Source organism: Squalius cephalus (assembly GCF_949319135.1).
Source record: "Squalius cephalus genome assembly, chromosome: 8".
Lineage (NCBI taxonomy): Eukaryota > Metazoa > Chordata > Actinopteri > Cypriniformes > Leuciscidae > Squalius > Squalius cephalus.
The window spans coordinates 15,231,327-15,252,970 of NC_137129.1; the positions used below are offsets into that span (position 1 = coordinate 15,231,327).

At 36.1% G+C, this 21,644-nt stretch overlaps 1 protein-coding gene across 2 annotated transcripts; it reads right to left on the minus strand.

Moving 5' to 3' along the window:
• Positions 1-3,069: 3,069 nt before the first annotated feature.
• Positions 3,070-21,644, minus strand: smad10a (SMAD family member 10a). Of its 2 annotated transcripts, none has more exons than XM_079880154.1 (12): positions 21,436-21,644; positions 18,890-19,130; positions 14,369-14,543; positions 14,156-14,179; positions 13,280-13,498; positions 12,975-13,181; positions 12,304-12,399; positions 12,136-12,189; positions 11,406-11,589; positions 8,907-9,075; positions 7,791-7,929; positions 3,070-5,274 (listed from the first exon to the last, which is right to left on the minus strand). In XM_079880154.1, the coding sequence occupies exons 2-12, from the start codon at positions 19,124-19,126 to the stop codon at positions 5,063-5,065; spliced, it is 1,716 nt and encodes a 571-aa protein (XP_079736280.1). In that variant the 5' UTR covers positions 19,127-19,130; positions 21,436-21,644; the 3' UTR covers positions 3,070-5,062. The 2 variants fall into 2 exon arrangements, with proteins under 2 accessions (XP_079736280.1, XP_079736281.1); XM_079880155.1 differs by having other exon boundaries at positions 3,438-5,274; positions 18,890-19,135; positions 21,436-21,618.

Below are 21,644 nucleotides of genomic sequence, written 5' to 3' on the forward strand. Positions count from 1 at the left end.
ACAGTATGCCCATCAGTGAAAACACACAAATTCTAGAAGTTAAAGTGTTACAAGGGACTAGGCCACATATTTTTGAGGGGGGGAAAAAAGCCATCATTTGGACTAAACCTTTGATACAGTGAAAGAAAATCTAAAATTACAGACCAGAACACAGTAGCTAATGAACGAGAAGTAAATTGAAGTTACTCTTCAATGACAATAGTAACTGCACATATACGTCACGATGACCTTTGGGGTCGATTGTAACATATTTTCTGTTTTTAAGGCAAAATAACCATCCAATGACTGAGGACCATGTGATATTCAGTGTTGGGTGTAATGCATTAGCACACTGTAAAACGTGATCAGTTGACTTACTTAAAGTGAGGAAACCCGTTGCCTTCAAATGATTAAGTAAATACACTTCATGCTTAACTGAAAAAAATTAAGTTACGTGAACTTGACAATTCCACATAAATTGATTTTTTCAATTACGCATGAAGTTTATAAACTTAATAATTAAGGCAATGGGTTTCCTTACTTTTTTTTTAGTTAAGTCAACGGATAACTTTTCACAGTGTAATTAATTACTGTAATTTAATTACTTTTTCCCTTTAAAAAGTAATTTTTCTGTAATTTAATTACAGTTACTTTGATGTAATTGCATTAAATACTGTATACACTATGTAACAATTCTATATATAAATAAAATGTAACATCTGATGTTAAAATGTAACCTCTCTTTAAATATTTCAGTCAGTTCAAGAATAATTTATGCACTTTTATATTTATTTAAAAGAGATGTTTCATGTCTGTCCTTGTTTTGTTCAACTGGTTGAGGTTGATATGGGATTTAGAAAGTAATTAGTAAAAAGTAATTAGTTATACGATTTTTTTGGGGGGGAAAGAGTAATTAGTACAGTAATCTAATTACACTGTTGAAGATGTAATTAGTAGCTTAATTCATTTTTAGAGTAACATACCCAACACTGGTGATATTCTTTAACTCTTTAAAGTAACCAACAAAATGCTTCGAATCATACCTGTAATTCTAATCAAGCTATGCACTGAAATTGCTAATGACATTTAGATACTTGTCTAAGTCTATTTTTATAAATGTTTCTATCTTTAAATACAACAAATATGTTATCATGTTAATCGGATGTGTAATGCGAGAGCTTAAATCTATTTCACCCAAAATGACCTCAAGATAGCATACCGGTTTAAAGATAAGTCAACACTGATTGCGTACATTCCAAAGTCCCCTTTGAAATTTGCATTAAAACTACAGCTTTACTGTAATCAGCCTTTAATCTGCAGTGTATGTATATGGAACACGTATCCATTGAAATACAGCACAAAGGCACTCATCGAAAAACAATGAGTGTACCTGACATCTAATGTGTTTTATAGCAACTGACGTTCAAGAAAAAGAAAGAAAACAATGCATTATGCTTTACAATAAATTTCCCGAAAGGTTCATAATTCTCAACGTGACCTGAGCCGATGTGATCGATCCTGCAGATGTAGAATTTGCATCTTTTGCATCGCCCAATTTACAAACGTCATACAGGGTCAAAACGAAACCCGAAAAAACACTATGACTGTAAGACGACTAAAACATCCCTGACGTAATTCATTGCTTAAAACTACTGGAATATTTCAGACCAATAGAAGGTTTGCTAAGTTTATAATCAATGTGAGAATAACTGGGATGGGCTTTTTAGTTATTTCAAAATCTATCTACGAACAAAGGAGCACGAAGGGAAAGGCACAAAGATTATTACTTTACTGGGAACGCAGAACATCATACAATCCTCTACTAAATCGTTTCTCTTAAGTTGTCATTAACCACAGCTAACACTTGTCAAGCGCTAAAAATAGTGAGGATCTGATTAAAGTCAACACGAAATGGCATTCGCGACCCATTTTCTTCTGTGACGTAACATATTTCCCAGACAAATACTGTAATACTGTAATAAGTGGGGGTTGCAAAAGTCTCTTACGCTCACCAAGACTGCATTTATTTGATCAAAAATACAGTAAAACCTACAGAGCCCCTAAAGAGACATGGTTATGGTCAAATAAAATAAAAAAGGTGGGAGGAAAAATTATATTTCAAATGCTTTGGCATTCGCTCACAAAACTTTTGTGATGGAAAAATATGCTTTTGTGAGTGAACACAAAGTTTCTCGGAGAAACGCAATACTTATGTAAGAGAATTCAATTTCTTTAATTTCATGTTGACTTTAACATCCTACAATGAGGTTCCACTTTTATTATTAGATTTGCATTTATATTGGATGCACATACTAAATAAACCAATAAAAAGGGTCTTTCAATAAATGCATAATTTCCTGTAAGTGTACAGTAAAATATAGACATTTCAATTTGGGAAGGCAGCAAAACGATAATATTGAATGCTCAAAGTTTCGATGTTCTACCCGTTTGCAAAAGGTTATAGTGGTATGGGGATGACTGACTGAATTTCGCTCCCAATCGAGACGAGAGTTGCTGGGCGAGATAAATGCTAAAGCTGAGCAACTGGTGTTGGCAAAAACCCGTTGTTTGAAATCGGTCAGTCGGTGCATCAAGGCTCTACATTCGGTTCAAGACACGCCTTGTTTTGGTTTGGTTAAAGTATGAGGTGAGCATGACGTCCGGAAAGTAGAAGATTCCAGACACATTTTGGCATAAAGAAAAATCCACTGGGTTCATGCTTGATTATCATGAGGTATTCTGGCTTTGGTGAGTTACACCACATGGCAAATGATTTGGTTACAAACACCGAACTGCATCACAATACTAATACCACCATTTTAAAGCTGAACAATTCAGGCTTGTTTTTTTTTTTTTTCTTGTTTTTTTTTTTTTTTTTGGTATGAAAATAAAGGAGCTGGAAGGCTATTGCAAGTCTAACTAATAAGATGCCTGGATAGTAAGCCGCGTAATAGCTGAGTTGAGGTCCACATGAAGAGGAACACAGCACAAGCACAGAGATGAGGAGCGTTTTGTTTTGACAGTTTGTCCTGTTATCTGTCTGGTACAGTTTGTTTCCCAGAGGCAGGTTTGCATCTACATCAGCTGGTCCTTTCGCACGGTTCCTGAAGTGACCAGCGCCAACATAGCGATATACATTTGCTCTGAGGCATTTAGTGCTACCAAACCCGTGGATCTCAAGATATTCTGAGTTTTTATGCAATAAACTTGGTTGGAGGTTGAACAGTCTCTTCCTCACTTGTGTCGTGTTGTGTGTATGTGTGTGTTTGTGTGATACCAGAGTCTAATAGAGCACAACACAATGTTCCTCAAGTAAAAATACCATTCATTTTCTTCACAAAGATTCGAGTCAGTCTTGCTGCACTCTCATTTTTGAATATTTGAACACATATTTTAGAACAAACTTCAAATATATAGTATGCAAGCTGATTTAAATTCACAATGCATTTGTTTTTTTTGTAATGTTCCATCTTGTAGCTATTTGGTTTGGTTTGAGGATCAGAACTCTTTATGGAGTAAGTGAATGGAAAAATACTTCCGGAACCAAGGCCATTGCAAAAAAACGGCTTTGTTTTATGTTCAGACACTGACCCATAAATGAATTTCTTGCAAGGACAGATTGTAAGCATTTTATACCAGTATTGCAAAACTATTAGGCTCTAATATTCTTAGTATAACTGCATGATGTGCAAAGCTAGAAAGGCATATGAACAATAAAGCTATTTCCCTGAACTTAATCAACCCTGTGTAAACTTGCATTCATTAGTAGACCTGTAGCGCTAAGGTATATACATCTAATTTGAATGGGTAAATCTCACAAATCCCATCAAGAACATGTTCAGATCATATTTCACCATAAAGTCGAGAGAAAGTAATAGAAAAATATATGTTTGTATATAGTGAAAGTAACTTATTCTCAGAGGTGTAAAGTCCAGGGGTCAGAAAGTAAAAGTCCTGCCATATGTTTATTCCACCCATGAACTCACTAATTAGTTCTATCTCCTGGCTGAAAAACTGTGCTAATTAGCAAATCCAGGTGATTGGAACAAAATACTGAGGACTATATTTAAATTAAGTATTTAATTATTTGTACATCATTGTAGTATATGTTGGACTGCCTTTAATTTATGATGATTTTAATAAAACAGAATCACTGCATCACAGTTTTTTTTTTTAAGAAAAAATATGCAGTACTCTCATCAGAATCATCATTGCATAAACACAAAAATAAAACATCTGGAAACATTTCAATAAAGTACATTTTGGGGAAAATACTTAATTCATTTAAAATAATGTCACAATAATAATAAAAATCATGAAAACAGGCTTCATTCTCTGTATCGGGTTAGTTCACCCAAAAATGAAAAGTTCTGTCATTAATTACTCACCCTCATGTCGTTCCAAACCCGTAAGACATTCGTCTAAAATACTGAGCCGGCATTCTGACGTAGAACCTGGAAGCGCTGCACTGTATTTATAACATAAACAGCACAGAAGACTGACACAGATGAGAAAAAATTGTTGCATTTTTTTGCACACATTAAGTATTCTCATCGCTTCATAACATTAGGTTGAACCACTGTAGTGGACTATTTGGACTATTTTAACGATGTCTTTATTACCTTTCTGGGCCTTAAAAGTTGCAATGACATTGCTGCCTATGGCTGGTTCAGAAAGCTCTCGGATTTCATAAAAAAAATATCTTAATTTGTGGAAGATGATTAACAAAGGTCTTAGGGGTTTGGAAGAACATAAGGGTGAGTAATTAATGACAGAAATAAAATAAAATAACCCTTTAAGAAAAATTTATATTTTTTAAATTTGAATGAAATATGACCTTGACATGTTTTTGTGAGATTTACCCGAAAAGAAATGCAACATTTCACTATAGAACAATAAAATGCACTGAAATATCTTTCAAAAACATGAATTTTAGAGTAGTGAATTTCTGTGTTGTTTTCATTGGGATTCTAATGACTGATAAAAGAGCAAACCACACTGTAGCACGTAATGTGGCTTGCACGCTTACTGTAGTGAGTCCAGTATCTGTGTTGTAAATGTGTTTTCTGTGTATTGTTCCCTCTCAGTTAGCTGGTCCAGGGTCTGCCAGTGGCATAGTGTGCAGCACCTCATCCAGCAGCTGCAGTGCCCGGTGCAAATGCACCTCCACCCAGCAGGGGGTGTGCTTGATGCTCTGCCGGGGGTAATCAGGCCCCCAGCCCTTCACGAAGCTCAGGCGCAGGATGCACAGCCTCCTGAGGTCATCCACACCAATCCCTGCTGCTGCTGAGAGGCCTGAAAATAAACATTCGTAAATTCACCAACCACTCAGTTTCTGAATTTGCACTGATTCTACAAAAACTTTATCTATAAAGGAATTAGGTTATCTAATATTACCCCCATTAAAAGCGGTTTTCTATCCTATGTTGACTTATTTCCTGTTGAAACAGTAAGTTAGATGCATTTATTACAGAGAAGGTCTTAATATTGGGAGATACGATGGTCTGCGGCTCTACCGTTGGAGAAAGCGTAATGGCCAACTTGGATCACTTGTGACTTGATAACCAATCACATTACAGCTTTGACCTCATTGAATTTCTTCTCTTATAAAACAGCAATTTTTTCATAGTAAAATAGATCAATCCAAAAAAATGTTTAATGACCAACATGTTAAAGATTAGCAGACAGGCTGTCGATTCATTGTGATGAGCTATTTCCTCACAAAAGCAGTATATACAGAAGCCTCTCCTCCATAGACACCCATTAAAAAAAACAGCCTGCTTTCCCATGTATTGCTGCGTTGTTGTTTTTTTGCTAACCTTGGAGGCTTGGCTTAGTTTATTACTGCTCTCTGAAATGCTAGATTCTAGCTGGTCCGTCACAACATTCTGAGGTCAGTTATTCCCTGAAAATGACCGTGGTCCAAAGCCACTAGAAGGCAAGCCTGCAACCAAAAAAAAGCTTAACGAAAGCTTTTTTTTATCAAAAAAAAAAGCGGATGCTTATCAAAAAAAGCATAAGCGAAAAGCTTATCAAAAAAAAAGCTTAACGGCTAATGCTAAATAGCATTAGCCGTTAATGAATTTAATGAATCGACTGCCTGTCCACTAGTCTTCAACATGTTTTATGCTAAACAATACTTTTGTTGGGAGCTATATGTAGATTTTACTATGATAAAAAGGTTATTTTATAAGAGAAGGCAAAGAAGGGAACGTCGCTACAGGTAAGACTCATTTACGGCATTACCATAGCATTTAATAGTAACATTGAGTGATATATTGTTTAAAGAAAGTTAAAAATACTAATGCTTTCTTTCTTTGGCTTTCAGCTTTTACCAGTTATGATAAGACTTGAATTGTAATGACTTTTATAACTATTACAACAATTACAATGATTTATGACTGCTGTGTCTAATATGCTTTTTAATGAATGAAGGTAAAAATACATATAATTTGAATGAATAAAATAAGTATTAAATTACAATTAAGTTAGAGTTTAGTGTACTCTTAAATGTAGTTTTATGCGCCCTGCAGTGACTACTTTGCAGCTAATAAGAGATATTCACGCTCTTTTTTCCCGCAGTAAAGCACATTCCACAAACAATGCAATCTTACTGTATGTTTACTAGCCATATAACACCAAATATAGAACATTTATTAACGAGACAAACATGCTAATAACCCTCCAGAAACTGGTTAACGTAAACTATAACCGACTCACTGACGTCACTGCCATTACACAATAGGCTGAGGTGCCTCACATGATCCAAGTTAGCCGTTACGCTTTCTCCAATGGTAAGAGATACAGACCCTATCATCTCCCTATCCACCTTATTTTTTAGGTAAGAGCCGGAGCGGCCATTTGTAAACTTAATGTGTCTGGCTTCCGGTTTCATCCGCTTCCAGTTATTTTTAGATGTACAAAAAAGATTGTTATGCTGCTTGATATTGCAAACTGGCATTTCTTACCCTATTATTTTAATGTAGTGGTTTAATTATAAACATGCTGTTTTGTAGCGCAAACAGTTTTACCATTTACTGCACTTTGTTATTCTTCTCGTTATTTCCCTATAGCGGCTAATGAATTGGAAGTATCGCACATTCACAGAATTAGCTTAGTTCCGCATTAAAAAAATAAGGTGGATAAAAAGACAATTTCTGCCGTGGTCAATACAAAAGCATCGCTGTATAATGACCGTCATCCAGTTATTTGAGGCCGGTGATTCTTTCATGTCTCTCGTATTACACTCTCCCTCTCATTTCATTCAAATGCAGCTGGTGCATCTTGCATATCAGTAATAGACTGTACTAACTATAAAACAGTATTAATGGTAGGCCTCCAATATTAGGCCTACTACGGTATTATAATATAATAAAGAGGTACGATTTTAAAACGGTTTCTTCTCAAATCAATATTTCATGACCCAGTCATTATTTATGTGGTGAAAATCTGTGAACTAAGTAATAGGACTGTAAATTATCCCTCAAATGTTCATCTTGTTTTAACTTGTTTGTTCCTCTAGGCTCAAAGCTACAGCTAGGAACTGTTTTTCTGAGCAGAAGCTTTTCGTTTAATGTGCTAATAAAATATTTCAACCTTATGTGGCAAGTGTCTGTGTAATAAGAGGGATAATGTACATCCAAGTCAGTCGTTACTGCAAAATAAATTGCAGGGACCTGATCACCCTGTCAGGGTTTATTTTGCGATAACAACCAGCTGGATGTACATTATCCCTTACCTGATGACCTCAAAGCTAACAGACATCATAATTTTGACCTCATGGGTTTGCAGTGAATGAGGCAGACACTCACTGACTGCAGGCGCGATTCCACCAACACTTCCTGGTCCTGGAATATTCCCTGCTACCGCTGCGGCCTGCGCTGCTGCTGCCGCCTGAGCCGTGGCCGCCTGTTGCTGCATCTGCCTGTGGCACTGCCTGAGGTCAAAGACCTGCAGGAACAAAACAACACAATAACTCTTTCTGCTTTGAGCACAGCATTGAGGCACACAGACCACGCTGCCGTGTCCTAAAACAATGGCTGATGAGAAGTCATTTAGACAGGCTTGAAAAAAGTGAAGCTCTGGATCAAGCAAATCTAATGTGACAGGAAGCAAAAATACACACAGAGCTCTCAAGTGTACAAAGGTATTTACTGCCCGTCGAGTCTGGCATTAAAGGGGTCATATTATGAGGACTTTTCCTTGATATTTAATTTAATAATAATAATAATAATAATAATAACAACATCATGTAATTTTAATAAAATTATATACAATGAAAATATTAAACACTGCAGCAAAAAAAAGAGGCATTTAAAAAATTAAAGCAACTTTGTTTAAATGTATCTATTTATTTCTCAATTTGAAAAGTGATTTATTTACATTTTTAATTATATGCTTGTTGTTTATTTTCTTGTTACTTGTTACTACATTTTAACTACAAAAAACAATTCAAAAATGTAAATGAATCGCTTTTCAAACTAGCATAGACATATTTAGACAAGTTGCTTATTTCATTTTTTGAAATACAGTTTTTTGTATATAAAATGTAGTGTAACAATAAAATAAACTTTTCAAATTAAAAAATTAAATAAGCAAAATAGATGGGGGGGGGGGTGTAGTTACATTTGAAAAGTGATTTATTTATTATACTGAATTTTTTTATTTTTTTATTAAAATATAGCTACGTCACAATAAAATAAACACGCTTTTTTAATTGTAAAACAAATTTTATTTTTTAGAGCTAAAAATAAATCTAATAAATTCCTAACCACCCACAATCTAGTTTTCTACAAAAAGTCAATTCTAATCATTACGTTGCACTATTTCCACCCGTAAATAATTTATAAAATATGATGATGACATTGACCCCCCTTTAAGCTTTTCATTTGTGACGTCCGCAGTATTTGTGGGTTCGAAGCTTTTACCTTTATGTAGGCCCCTGGGTAGATTTTGTGCACCGCATCTCCTGGCGCTCGGCCTGCTTCTCTGTCCAGGTAGTAACTCTGCACAAAGACGGCGTGATCGCTCATGCAGCGCATCCATACGTCGCCTTCTCCACGACACTCTAGCTGCACGCCTTTACCTATGTGCAACCTGCAGACAGGATGAGAAGACAGCTGCAGAATCAATGACTGTAACATCAAATCAAACATCAAATAGTTACATAACACAATTTAACACATGCCACCGAGTGTCATAACCAAAACCAGATGCGCCTTTGTTGACATGCTTGCATTCTATTTTGTCAGGTTGCTAAAACCAGTTATTTCCAGATTGTTGTCCTTGAATAATCTGTTTGTTTATTATTGTTCATCAGTGTCATTCTGGCACAGTAAGCAGATTTTGCAAGAGCGTGTTAAGGTAAACATCAAACCTGTGAAATTCATCTATACACAAAACAAAGACTCACACACACATATATATATATAGCCATTTGGTCTGGACAGTATAGCTTAATATTTGTTAGCCTTTTGACGATATTAAGAGTTTTATGGCAATATTTACAGCAAAAAAAAACAAAAAAAACACCTTCCCTTTCCCACAGAATAACCAAATTTTCAACCTTGGCCATTGCTGCCAAGTAGATTAACCACCATAGACAATATCATGTTTACATGCACATAATTTTCTAATTAAGGTTCATATCATGGTTAAACTTTTATTTAAAAAAAATATTTAAGCTTTTTAAGTTTTAATATTTTTTTATATGTGCTTTTGTCATTTTTATTAGTTTTTAGAAATTTTAGTACTTTAGTACTTATTTAAATAACTTATTTATTTCAATTACCGTAGTTGCCAAATCAACATTTCTAATTTTTTTAACCTTTTCATCTAATATTTATGTTTAATTTGAATTCAACTTTATTTCAATTAACTAAAATTATTTTTAATAGTTTTAGTAAACAATAACTTAATTCAAGCAGTTTTGTCATTAAGTAAAAATGAAACTGTTAAAAAAAATTATTGAAATAAAGCTGAAATCAAATTAAATATAAATATTACATGAAAAAATGTAACTTAAATGAAAAAATTGGAAATGTTTAGAAAAATTGCCTTGACAACTAACTTAAATAAATAAGATTAAGTACTAAAAAACACAAAAGCAAATTTTTTTATTTTTATTAATTGGCGCTGTGCCCGAAATCGAATACTTCGCTATTACATAGTATGTGAAAAACAGTACGCCGACAGAGTATAAAGTATCAGAATGAATAGTATTCAAAAACAGTAAACAAAACGTCCCCGGATGACCTACTACTTCTGGCGAGATTCTGAAGTGTGCATTTAATGGACACTTTACTATCCCGTGAGGTCACTGGAGGGGATTGATGAATGGCAGTGAAGGGATGCAACTTACGCTGGTAGGTCACATGACAGTAACATAGCGGATGTAGTACATCCGGATTTCATTCATACTAGTACCCACATTCATTCTATATAGAACATAGTTTCTTAATGGTCGCGAAGTAAATTCAAATTCAAATGTAGTACCTACTAGAGCCCTGCACGGGACTGTTTTCCTAATCCCGCTCCCGCTGAATTTCTGACCATTACCGCCCACTCCCGCAACGTGTGCGTTCCACTCCCGCCCGCACCCTCAAACATTCTGTTACAGCTTGTAGAAATTGTGAAAAAAATTACACCAACATTAGGGCTATGCTAAACATTCAAATAACAGAAATTGCGTTTAATTACACTGACCACAAGATAAAGTAATGCTAGCACGGTAGCACCACAAATGACAAACACAGCTTTTTATTAAAACAAAACATCCCATCTAGTGGAGCCTAAATATATATTTAAAGTCCCCCTGTAGTCAATAATTGTATCCCTTAAAACTCACCTTTGATCACCAAAATGGCATATTTAAAAGGTTTTTTCCTGTGAACATTATTTATTCAAGGCTTAAAATAGATTGAATGGCTTGTAAAATAGCTAGTAACTACACCCTTGCTTCATTTAGTATACGCCGAGCCATGAATATGCAAATGAGCCCCGTCTCCACTAAGATCCCAATCCCAATGCAGCCCTCTAGTACCTACTCAAAAAGCATGCCATTTCGGATGCAGCGCGTCTCCTTCTCGTCCAAAAATGTCTTTCTTTAATAGCCGACAACTGTCTGTATAAACTAACACCAGTAATTACCTTTATTTTAATGCCATTAAAAATCCATTTTTAGCACTTTCACACTCTAAAGTTGTGATAAAAGAAGAAATATGGAACTAATCTACTGGCACTGGTCTTTAGAAAACTTCATAGCTAAATAAAAAGCACATTAAAATTGTAATATTCACAATGCAGGTTTTATATCTGCAACAAAATAATACTGCACAAATCATAAATATTCAGTATATCACCCAGCTCTGACAACCACACTAAGATATTTTTTCACTGGAACAGTTGTTGGATTGCGGCACACATACCTGGCCCGCTCACTGGCGTCTGTGCGGTGCACATTACTAAGCTGACCCAGGCAGAAGCGGTCACCTCCTGAGGGGTCCACATACCCGTCAATCGTCACCACTGGACAGCTGGACAGCACTTTAAACATCTCTCCAACCTGCACGTCCATCTCAAAGTACGAGATGGAGCACCAAAACTCAGGACCTGTTGATGCATCGCATATGGAACTGTAAGTCTGAGAGCATAAATAGAAATTAAAGTGTACAAAACCGTTCAAAAGTTTGGGGTCAGAGAGATGCTTTTGAAAAAAGTCACTTATGCTAACCAAAGCTGCATTTATTTGATCAAAATATAGTAAAACAGTAAAATTGTGAAATATTATTACAATTTAAAAGAACTGTTTTCTATTGTAATATCTTTTAAAATGTAATTTATTCCTGTGATGCAAAGCTGAATTTTCAGCTGAGTGTCACATGATCCTTCAGAACTCATTCTTATATGCAGATTTGCTGCTCAAGAAACATTTCTTATTATTAATGTTGAAAACAGTTGTGCTGCTTAATATTTCTGTGGAAACCGTGATTCATTTCTTTTCAGGATTCTCAGATGAACAGCGTTTATTTGAAACAGAAATCTTTTGTAACATTATAAATGTCTTTACTGTTACTTTTGATCAATTTAATGCATCCTTGCTGAATCGATGTATTAATTTCTTTCAAGCGAAACTTTAAGATTATATAAAGTAGAAACCTGGATGGTTGGAGACTGGAGGAGGGAAAGATGCTGTACTGTGATGTTGAGACCCTGATAGAGGAAGATATTATAATGGATTAAATTAGTTATATATAAAATAATTGTATATTTGCATACATGCATATTTAAGCGAAGTGTTCGTAGTAATGTTTAAGGCAAACGTACAGTAGTGTGGGTGGTGGAGAGGAGGTTGGTGGCCGCGCCCATTTTGCTGGGGTCCTACAGGAGTGTAGGAGGCTGTGCTGCTGCCTGTCCAGGTTGCTGCAGCAATATAGAGATTAAAAATGTTTTGTATATGAAGCAGTGAAAATGAGACAAGTATTTTATCTGTCCACGAAAAAGAAAATACCAAGCAACATTCCAAAACCACACCCAATTAGAATATATTGAATGAAGGTTAAGATACAGCTTTGTGGGATTTGGACCAATGAGATTTCACTGTGGGCAGGACTACAAAAACAGAAATTTTGTCAAGTTGTAAATAATAATAAAACTATTCAAATTTTTCATTGATTAAAATAAAGCTGAAATAAATATTTTATATAAAATATAAACGTTAGGTGAAATTAATACATTGAAATTACAAAAATGAACTAAATAAATTAAAATTAAATAGAAATATAAAAAAAAACTAATACACATGACAAAAGCTCATAACTACTAAAACTTAAACTACAATTAAAATGAAAAAAAATAAAAAAAAAAATAAGAAAAAGCTGATTTAATATATGATTAATATTATAATAGTATGTAAATATCACTGATCAAAAACTCACATTAAAATAAACAGGATTTATCATTTGACGTTGTGACTGGTTATGAGAAGTGTAATTTACTGTGAAAGGAGCTTTGTGTCTGGGAGTGTTTGGAGCCGTTGTAGCCGTTCTGGTTTGGTGGAGGCTGGGGTGGGACGGGGGTCTGTGGGGGTCCATGTGTTGGTGTAGAGGGGGGAGGTGTAGGGGTCATGACTTGACCCTGAGGAGATGCAATCTGTAGTAAGCCTTCACCATGACCTCCCTGCATCGGCATCATAGAGCCTGAAGCTGAAAGACATGAGAGTTTGGAAGATGACACAACGACGCTATTAAAACTGCACAATTTAACCTCCCAGAGTCCTCTATGGCCAAAGGTCAGCACTTACCAGTGGGGGAGAGGGGCATATTAGAGTAAAGGGTGACCGGTGGGGGTGCGCGGGTGGGTTCTGAAGGCAGCTGTAGAGGAGGCAGTGGCTGGCCGTAGTGGTCCGGAGGGGGGAGTTTCATCACCCCCTGGTGGTCCTGCTGGGGAGGCAGGCATGGGGGAACGTCCATCTGAATGCAGTCGTGGCTGTACTCTTCCTTAATCAGTCTGCCAGTAGGACCTAGACACCAGCCAGAGAGGACAAATTATGCTCTTTTTACTGAATCGGTTCATTTAACAATTCAATGATTCATTTGGGGCTTAATCAAATCAGTCAATCTTTTTTGAACCTGTGCGGAATAGTAAGCAATTTTTCACTGAATATTTAAGCGTAATGTTGTCATTTTTATTAAGATCCCAATGATTTTAAAATATAAATTAAAATATAAATTAAATCATATGTATACTGTTAAAAAAAAGGGTCAGTGAGATGTTTGAATGTTTTTCAAAAGAAGCCTCTTATGCTCGCCAAACTGCATTTATTTGATCAAAAATACAGTAAAGATATTGTGAAATATTATTCTAATTTTCAATTTTATTATATTTGAAAATATTATTTATTCCTGTGATAGCAAAACTGAATTTTCAACAGCGTCACAAGATCCTCCAGAAATTATTTTAACATGTTGATTTGGTGGAAACCACGATACATTTTTTTCAGGATTCAAGTTCAAAAGAACAAGAAATATTTTAAACAGTATTTTTTGTAACAATGTGAATATCTCTGAAAGTTAGCATTATATATACTAACCTTTAAAAGACGTTTACATTGTTACAAAAAAAAACTATTTCAAATAAAATAGTGACAAATATCTGCAGACAAATGTGTGTAACTTACCCGTGTTTTGAAGACTGAGACCAACTTGAGAAGAGCAAAAAAAAAAGAGAAAACACAAGAGAAAATCATATTGCAAATTGACCGAACAAAGTTTTCCTGCACTGATAAAAAAAAAAAAAAGCATAACACTGTAGTTTCGAGACACAGAATGTGCTGCACACAGCTCAGTAATGTCTTTGTTCATGGTGATGAATAAAAGGATAGCAGACTCACCGATGCCTGGCGACACCACTCTCTCATAATGGTAAGGGTTGACACAGACATTATCGTATTTGAGGTCAAATGCGTACTGGCAGAATTTCACATGCTTGAGTTCATTCTTGTGAAGGTCGGGCCAGCGCCACAACCGTGCGTAGATTACATGAGGGAAACCTTTACGACCGGCAACCTGCAGAAAGAAAAAATAAGAAGAGAAGACTAAAAGAAATGTTCATGAGGAGTACAACATAGTGTAATAATACTAAAGGAAAACAGCACAATCTCTTATACTGCACAATTAACAACATAGATATTAACCAGTCATGAGAAAATGTTGAACTTTAAAATGTTCCAATCATTATTATAATATAATTGACTGACACTGACACAATTCAATTCAGTTCATTTTCTAAACTATTGATTAAATGATGCAGCGATACATAATGATATCTGAAATCAGGTCATGATTTGGTTTAATTTTGGTTTAATTAATCTCATAAGTATTAAAAAATGTGACATGTGATTTTGAAATTACAGTTGCAATTTATATAATGGAGTTTTGGCTAACAACGGATTCCTCATACTCCTTAGCATAATCATTGTTTTAAATTTTATTTTTGGCCCTTATGTCTATTGAATGGCCACAGAGACTGAAACCGTGATCAGGTACTGAACATTGGATCACATGACCTATTGTGAAGCCACTGCCAGTCATTTTTCTGCTAAGGACACAGCAACATGACCAAAACGTTTTACCATAGCAGCTATTTGACAGTTATGCAGTAGTATGACAAAAGAGCATCACATGATCCTGAAAACACAGTGAGCGTAAGGTCATGTGTTGAGTTTTGAGTCTGCATCACAGCTGCCTGTGCTTGTTTAGTGTAGTAGAACAGCAGGGAGGACGTGTGTGTGATATGATAATCCGTTGTAGATTAACACTAAAGGCATGACACTACAGTTATGCGCTAGCAGCATGATACTAGAGCTGAGGAGAGGGATAAATCCAGCTGTCAGTGCCATTTAGGACTGAAGACGGCCTGAAACAAAGACAGAAATGTGGTGGGGCTGGTAACCAAAAGGGCCAGGGTTCAAACCCCAGAGGGGACAAGGGAGCTGCTGAGGTCCAGGTGGACCTCCTTTACACAACAGAACTTCAGAAAAACATTCAAGTTATTAATTACTATAATTTGTGTTTAGAAAACCTACTTATTGAAACACATCTGACAAACATTGGTGAACACATTCTTATGTTAGTGATTTTACTGCGGTTATAGGATGTTGTTAGGCATGATGCTTTACAGAGTGCCTAAAATCCCCTTAACGTAGGGCTGGGTGATAAAACAACATTGATAGCTATGTATCGGGCGGAAAATCTAAGTTTAAGTAAAGTTAATAAAAGTCATGGTTACATTCATTCTTTGTGGAACAAACATGTGGAATGCATTTTATTCATTCCCCATTAATGGTATGAAATATCTTGATAAATATCAATGTCAAACAATAGGAACATATGAGAAAGAGACCTTAATGTGGTCAAATCAGTGTAAAACATGACTTTTATTGTGCCAACAGCCCCTTGCAAAAAAGTAGACTTTAGCATACTTTTAAAATAAAAATAGTACTTATTACGGAAATGATGAAGTTTAAAAGAGTATACTTAAGTGTGAACTGAATGTAATGTTTTTAAGACACTTAATTGCAAGAAAATGTATTACAGTCCTAATAAATACAAAATCTATGTTGAATGCATTTAACTGAACTTTAAAGTGTTTTTGACCCACTTAAGTAGGACTTAAGTACATCTTTATGTGCAATTGCATAATTACTTCTATTGTCTTTGAAACATGGTTAAAGTGTACCGCCGAATGTACTGACAAGCATTTATGGTAAACTAAAATTTATTTTAATGTCATTTCTTATGTCATGGATTTAAATATATTTGTAATCACACATTTTTTGAATATTAAGTTTCAATTTAGTACATTTAAAATATATTATATTTCCTTTAAATGTAATATCAAACACACTAAAATTATAATCAAGGACTTTGCATGTGGTTTAGCGTGTTATGAGTACATAGTACAGCTATTTGTAAATGAATGTCTCTCTTTTTTGCTCTCACTGGGCCTCATTTATAAAATGTGCGGATGCACACATTTGATCTTAGAGTCCATGCAAACGTTCATATTTATAAAAACGGTCTTAGACATGAAATAGTGCTTAGCGACACACGCCAAGGTCTAAGCAGACGTACGCACTTTTCCTTGAGGCAAAGAGTCGGAGTACTGCAGGTATTTGCCATTCTCAAGTAAAGGATTTTGACTTTGACTGGTGCTCTTTTATATGTTAATGACATCAATTAGGCGGTGTTTACAAGGCGGAGATCTGAAACCATTCAGCTGCGCACAATTTCATTTGCGATTTATAGATTTCACATCTGGAAGAGAGGCGTACGCACGTTTTTTTGTGTGCGCACGTTCGTTCTCTGCATCACACGCATGTAGGACAGTTTATAAATGAGGCCCACTGTCTCTGGCAAGGTCAAAAAAGGTAACACATTACGTCTCGCTCAGTAGTTCGGTTTTATTGCATCAGGTTCTCCATTACTGCACATACACAGTTTCTTCACTTGTGTTGCCTAGATATCATCACATCTTGTGTGTAAAGAATAGAGCGTACTATCAACCAGCAGCCCTTCTACACAGAGGAAAAAATAGACGGCCTTAAGTTAACCCGGCCCCTTTCCTGTGTTTTAGACAAAACAACCTTCACAACCTCTCCTCCACCCCTCCCTCTAAATCTGCCCATGCGAAAGGGTGGGGAAACTGCGCAGACATCGTCCTTACTCCATATAAACCACCACTTTAACTTTGAGGTTGTTGAGGTTTACAGTAAAAAGGCCTTGTGATGAATGTCTCTCTTTGTAGCTGCTGTCAATCATCTAGTATCCATGGACACTGACTCTACAGGCGGGAAGCTATTAGAATTGTTGAAGCTTCGACCGCATCAGTCTTCCTTATGAAAGCCGTATGTTCACATGTGGGTGGTGTGGATTTGATTAGCGTTGGGCCCCAAAGCAACACCCAATCACAAGTTTATTCATTGGACAATGCTTTGATTATTTACATTGTCTAGCTTTATTTATGGCAGGATTCACAAATAGATTAGGGGGAACACAATTGTGTGAACAATGTTGAACGTTTTTCTAGGCAGAGGGAAGAGTTTATACAGTGGTTGACCAATATGGGCTTTTTAAACGGCCGATGCCAAAAAACGATATCTAGAGAGCAGGACCGACGATGAATCTTAGACAGAATCTACAAACTTTCTCGCATTTTCTGTGCTGTCTTTTTTTTAAATAAGTTCTATGTGTGGTTCTGTGAAGTTCTGTGTGCTGCTAAAGACCAATATAATACCAACATACACTACCATTAAAAAATACAGGGCTGGTTAGATGCTTTTGAAAGATACTTTGATGCATTAAATTGATCAAAAGTGACAGTAAAGACATTTATAATGTTACATTTATAGATTTCTATTTCAAATAAACACATTTTTTTTGGACTTTCTATTCATCAAAAAATCCTGAAAGAATTGTATCAAGGTTTCCACAAAAATATTAAACAGAATAACTGTTTTCAACATTGATACAATTTTTTTTTTTCTCTTGAGCAGCAAATCAGCATATTAGAATGATTTCTGAAGGATCATGTGACTCTGAAGACTGGAGGTATGATAATGAAAATTCAGCTTTGCCACCAAATTCTATTCAAATAGAAAAATAATTTATATTTCACAATATTAATGTTTTCACTGTATTTCTCATCAATTAAATGCAGCCTTGTCGACCTCAAACTTTTGAATGGTAGTGTTAAACAATTTGATGCCAAATTAGAATTTTAATATTTACTCAAATGAGAAACAATTTGCCATAGATTGTTAGAAAACTGTTAAGAATTAATGAAACAAAGGAAGCTTGACTGAAATGTTGCTCTCCATGACATATTGTATTTCTTGAAAGGTTGAAACTATTTGGGTGTGTATGGGATGTTTATTCATTATTATATTATATTTACTCACATTTTTTTCTAAAACAAAAAGTGTGCATTATTCATTGACAGCACTCGGAACGGACACAAGCGGAAACAAGCAGAGAAGAGGGCAAGGTTATTTGGTTATATACCAAATAATCAGCTTGGGAAATGTATTAGTCTATTGCTAGTTTTTTGCCTTGTGACAAATACACATGCTGTCTGAACAGGTCCCATGAAACTCTAAAAACACCTTTACCACTGTGTCAGGTCCAAACAAACACAGTGACAGAATGACAACCTAAACAGCTATACGTCCATGTCTGAAAAACCTATCTAACACCAAGTAAAGCAGACAAGAAGAAAATCTGCCAAATGAAGAAATGACTCATCCTTTCAGTTCATTCAGCATTAACATTTGGAGGGATTCCTGTAATTCACTTCTAAGAGCATTAAAGCAAATGTTAATGGTTCAACGTCAATTACTGTAACTGCGGTTCACCTGTAGGCGTCCGTCCAGCGTCCTCTGGATGGTCACGCACTTGCTGGGGTGGACTCCGTTGGTGGTGATGGCGGTAATGAGGGAGTCCAGCTCGTCCTTCTTCTCCTTCAGTTTCTTGACCAGGCTCTCGATGGCACGCTTGGCGAAGCCTTCGTTTTCGCCGCCTTGCCGGTGGCACATGAGACTGTGCACGATACTGAGGCAGGCGTCATTACTGTTGGGAGGGTTCACGGACATCCTGCTGCTCTGACAGATGGGAAAACAGAACAGCAGCATCAATACACAATACTCTTAGACACTGCATGTAGTATGCTAACACACACAGTCAGTACTGTAGTAATTTTTCATGGAAATTAGCAGTACAATACCTTATAATATATCCATTATAAATCCCTTGTAATATATATAATACACGTATAGTATGCACATTATACTGCCAACTATTTGCTGAATATAGATTTCGAAACAGTGGGAATTGCACCACGGTAAACCTGTCAAGCAATAGATAAAATTGATGTTAAATGATCATTGCCTTGCATGTAAGTGACTTTTTTATCTTGAAAATAGATTATTAGGTTATTTTATACAGAGCCAAGAACATGGCCAGAAATGATTAATTTGTTCTCCCTTCTTTTTCATTTGGTTAAACTGTGGCAACCTTGTACACATTCATTCCCCCGTTTTAAGTAAACAGTGGTCACGTTGTAACAGTTTGTTCCCTCATTTTAGTTAAAACATGGCCTCCTTGTACAAATGTGTTCCCTCGTTTTAATTAAATTGTACTGTACTGTATTTGTTTCATTGTTTTCATTATGTTAAATTGTGGCCAAGTTTTACTTATTTTTTCTCTCGTTTTAGTTCAATCTTGTCCCCCCCCCCCCCATGTAATTAGGGCTGTGTAATTTTGTATTTTAAATTACATTATGTAAAGTGTCTTTACTTTTAGCAGTCTGATCAAAAAAGAGATCATTTGTTATGGAAGGCCAAGTCGAGTGTATTGGACTACGGGTTTGACAACATAAAAGGTTATTTGCTTCATGTATACATAAAGAAAAAGTGCATACTTTGCACAGTATTCATACTGTATACAGCAGAAATAGTATGAGTAGTAGTAGATTAGTATGCAAGTCCAAAAATAGCAGGCAATGTTTGAAAGAGCCAAAAAGCAACAGCATTTACAGCGGGTAGCCATCCAACCAACAAATAGCTTATATTCTCTTTGCATAATAAACTGGGATAGGAGAAAGCGTTTTAATATCCAAAAACACTTTATGCATATGCCATAAGCGAATTAAGTAAGATTAATTTAAATTCGAATTTTGTACATAAGTAGCAGAAGTTCATGGAGCTGCTAAAAACCCCTGTGATCTTAGCATGAGATGTTGCAAGTGCAAAAGTGTAAGATTTCTGGAGTGCAGTAATTGAAAGCTGGTGAAGCTCTGACGGATCCTGGCACTTCACATCTCTGAGCATCATCAACTCTAATCTGGGGGAGCTTCTCTGAGACCCTTATTATCAGACTCAGTGATGCTCTCCATGTCTGCGCAAGTGGCCCTTGAGGCATGAGCGCCAGAGGAACAACTTTACATTAGGACACAATCTACAATACTCTTAGATGAAGTAACGGATTTCATACACTAATATTTGAGAAACGGCTTCTTCTTAGTCTTGACTGACACAGTCATGCATTATTCCTTTCTTCGTATCTGGGTGTATTACTCTGTTATTTCATCACATATGGTACAGTGTGCTTGAGTAAAGCATGCATGGCGGCCTGATTAGAGGACATTCAGACCCAGTCCTTGCTTTATATCAGCTATAGTTTGATGAAACCCCAAGGTTTATGATCCCATCATAAGATACTGACTCTGATCAACAGATTTAACATACAAAAATATCTGTATTACGTGAAATAACAATGATAGCAGGCCTAATTCTAAAGGAGATGAACAGAGTCCTAATGCTTAAACTATACAAAACCTTAGCCAAGACATAGAATACAGTTGTAGAATAACAGTTAGTATTCATAAAAATGTCATTCAAAGTTAAAGCCAAACTGTTGACTGCTCTGCGGGCAAACAAATGCAGCGGCGCAGAAGCCATATTTGGTCACATGACGTCATCGAGTCCGCCGTCTAAACATTTCACGAGCTCCCGTTGGATATGAGCACAGTTGAGATGACATGCAACCCGTTTGTGCATTCCAACTAACTAGTCGGAATTCGGATCAATAAAATCAAGGTGAACTGCTGAAGGAACAGACTCTTGGTCATGAACTTGCAGTGAGAAGGTGGACATCATATGTCAGTGGCTCGAGACAGTATTCAAATGCAAAGACAGTAACGAGATATTTAAAAGCTCAGACAAGGGCAGAGATGAATTATTACGACACGAGAAGGCACACCTTTGACGTAATATGTTTTACGCGAGGGAAATGCATCGCCAAATCGACAGTCCTGATCAGTTTCCTATAAGGTCTCGAATGGTGCAGCGTGCGTTTAAAAATTAATAAATAAGCACAGACATGTACAAACAAAAATACTCACACATCGGTCGTATTGTTAGAGAATTGCAAAAAGCAGTCTTCTGAACAAGGACGGAGAGGTAGAAATCCGCGTCCCCTTCCCCCTCCAACATCTAATTTGAGTCGATACCGGACTATCAGGCTCGCTGTCTCCGTCCGCGCATCCTGCCGCTCTCCTCGCGCTCGTCGCTACAATAACAAAAGCGGGTAGACATTGTGCGCGTGAGCGTC